This window comes from Emiliania huxleyi (genome assembly GCF_000372725.1).
Source record: "Emiliania huxleyi CCMP1516 unplaced genomic scaffold EMIHUscaffold_286, whole genome shotgun sequence".
NCBI lineage: Eukaryota > Haptophyta > Isochrysidales > Noelaerhabdaceae > Emiliania > Emiliania huxleyi.
In genome coordinates this window covers 145,715-147,350 of record NW_005199885.1, presented here as the reverse complement: position 1 = coordinate 147,350, position 1,636 = coordinate 145,715, and the positions used below count along the sequence as shown (strand labels likewise).

Genomic DNA, 1,636 nt, shown 5'->3' with positions numbered 1-1,636 from the left:
GGCACGGGGGTGGTGAGGGGCGGAGGGGGGATTGCGTGCGCGGGTGCGGTGCCGCTGGCGCGCCCGGCTCGAGCTGCTTGCCCTCGTGCGAGGTCTTCATGATGAGCTTGCCCGCGCCTCCCGGCACGAGCTCGCGGAAGACCTCGGTGAAGTGCTTTGCGATGCCCTTGAACGTGCGCTCCATCGCCTGCTCACGGCGACCGCTGTGAACGGCGTCTCCTCACACCTCCAGCTGTGAGCGTGCGCTCCGTCGCCTCGTCCTTCTTGAGGTCGAGGTGTTCGATGAGCGAGCGAATCGACTCCTCCGCCTTCTCCACCTGCAGTGTGCAGGCGCCGGGGTCGGGGCGGGGGAGCACGGTCTCGTGCAGAGTCCTCAGAGCAGCGCGTGAGTACGAGGGGATGCGAGGACAGTGAAGCGACAGTCGAACGCGGTGGAAGGCGGCGGAGTGCGCGTCCTCTCGAGCGCAGGTTGGACGGCAATAAGGCGTCTTCCGCTTCCGGGCGCTTCCGGGGCACGAGATGGGGGGAGGTACGGGGAGAGATGGGCGGAGATTCCGCTTCGAGGCGTCGGTCGCCTCGTCGCGCCGGTCGATCAGCTTGTCGCGCTGCTCGTTGAAGCTCTGGAACTGGTCGAGCGCCTTCTTATTGACGTGGCCGAGCTTCTGCAGCTCCTTGTTGCACTGCTCGATCTCGCCCATCAGCTGCTTGGACGAGAGTGCCCGCCGAGACTCGTCAAACGACTCCTATGCGGGCGAGATGCGGGGAGATGTGGGGAGATGTGGTGAGATGTGGGGAGATGTGGGGAGATGCGGGGAGGTATGGGGAGGTGCGGGGAGATGCGGGGAGGTGCGGGGAGATGCGGGGAGATGCGGGGAGGTATGGGGAGATGCGGGGAGATGCGGGGAGATGCGGGGAGGTATGGGGAGATGCGGGGAGGTATGGGGAGATGCGGGAGAGATGGCGCGACTCGTCGAGGGCCACCTTGGGCAGCGAGCCGAGGCGGCGGATGCAGTCCGCAAACTCTTGCGCCTAGCAGCTCGGAGGGCCGCATCTCCCAATATCTCCCCATATCTCCCCATATCTCCCCATATCTCCCCATATCTCCCCTAGCAGCTCGGAGGGCCGCATCTCCCAATATCTCCCCATATCTCCCCATATCTCCCCATATCTCCCCTAGCAGCTCGGAGGGCCGCATCTCCCAATATCTCCCCATATCTCCCCACATCTCCCCATATCTCCCCATATCTCCCCTAGCAGCTCGGAGGGCCGCATCTCCCAATATCTCCCCATATCTCCCCATATCTCCCCATATCTCCCCTAGCAGCTCGGAGGGGCGCATCTCCCCATATCTCCCCATATCTCCCCATATCTCCCCTAGCAGCTCGGAGGACCGCATCTCCCCATATCTCCCCATATCTCCCCATATCTCCCCTAGCAGCTCGGAGGGCCGCTGCTAGACTCCTCACCTCTCGGCTACTCGCAGCGGCGGGGGAGCGCGCTGAGCGGGTGCAGCGGCGAGGGGCGTCGCGGGGCAGCACGGGGCGCCGAGGCGAGGGTGGCGGCGGCGCGTGTGTGCGATGAAAAGGGGGGAGGTGCCTCGGGGGTGCCTCGGGGGTGCCTCGGGGGTGCCTCGGGG

At 65.6% G+C, this 1,636-nt stretch overlaps 1 protein-coding gene across 1 annotated transcript in view; it reads right to left on the bottom strand.

The window, feature by feature from the left end:
• The window catches only part of EMIHUDRAFT_457934 (putative subunit of cohesin complex), a 4,049-nt gene that overhangs the window by 1,272 nt on the left and 1,141 nt on the right, over positions 1–1,636 (bottom strand). Inside the window, exons 4-7 of the mRNA XM_005776051.1 lie at positions 982–1,029; positions 576–743; positions 225–317; positions 128–187 (exon numbers count right to left, since the gene is read on the bottom strand). Of these exons, the coding sequence (XP_005776108.1) occupies positions 128–187; positions 225–317; positions 576–743; positions 982–1,029 (369 nt within the window). The remainder of the gene's footprint in view (positions 1–127; positions 188–224; positions 318–575; positions 744–981; positions 1,030–1,636) is intronic.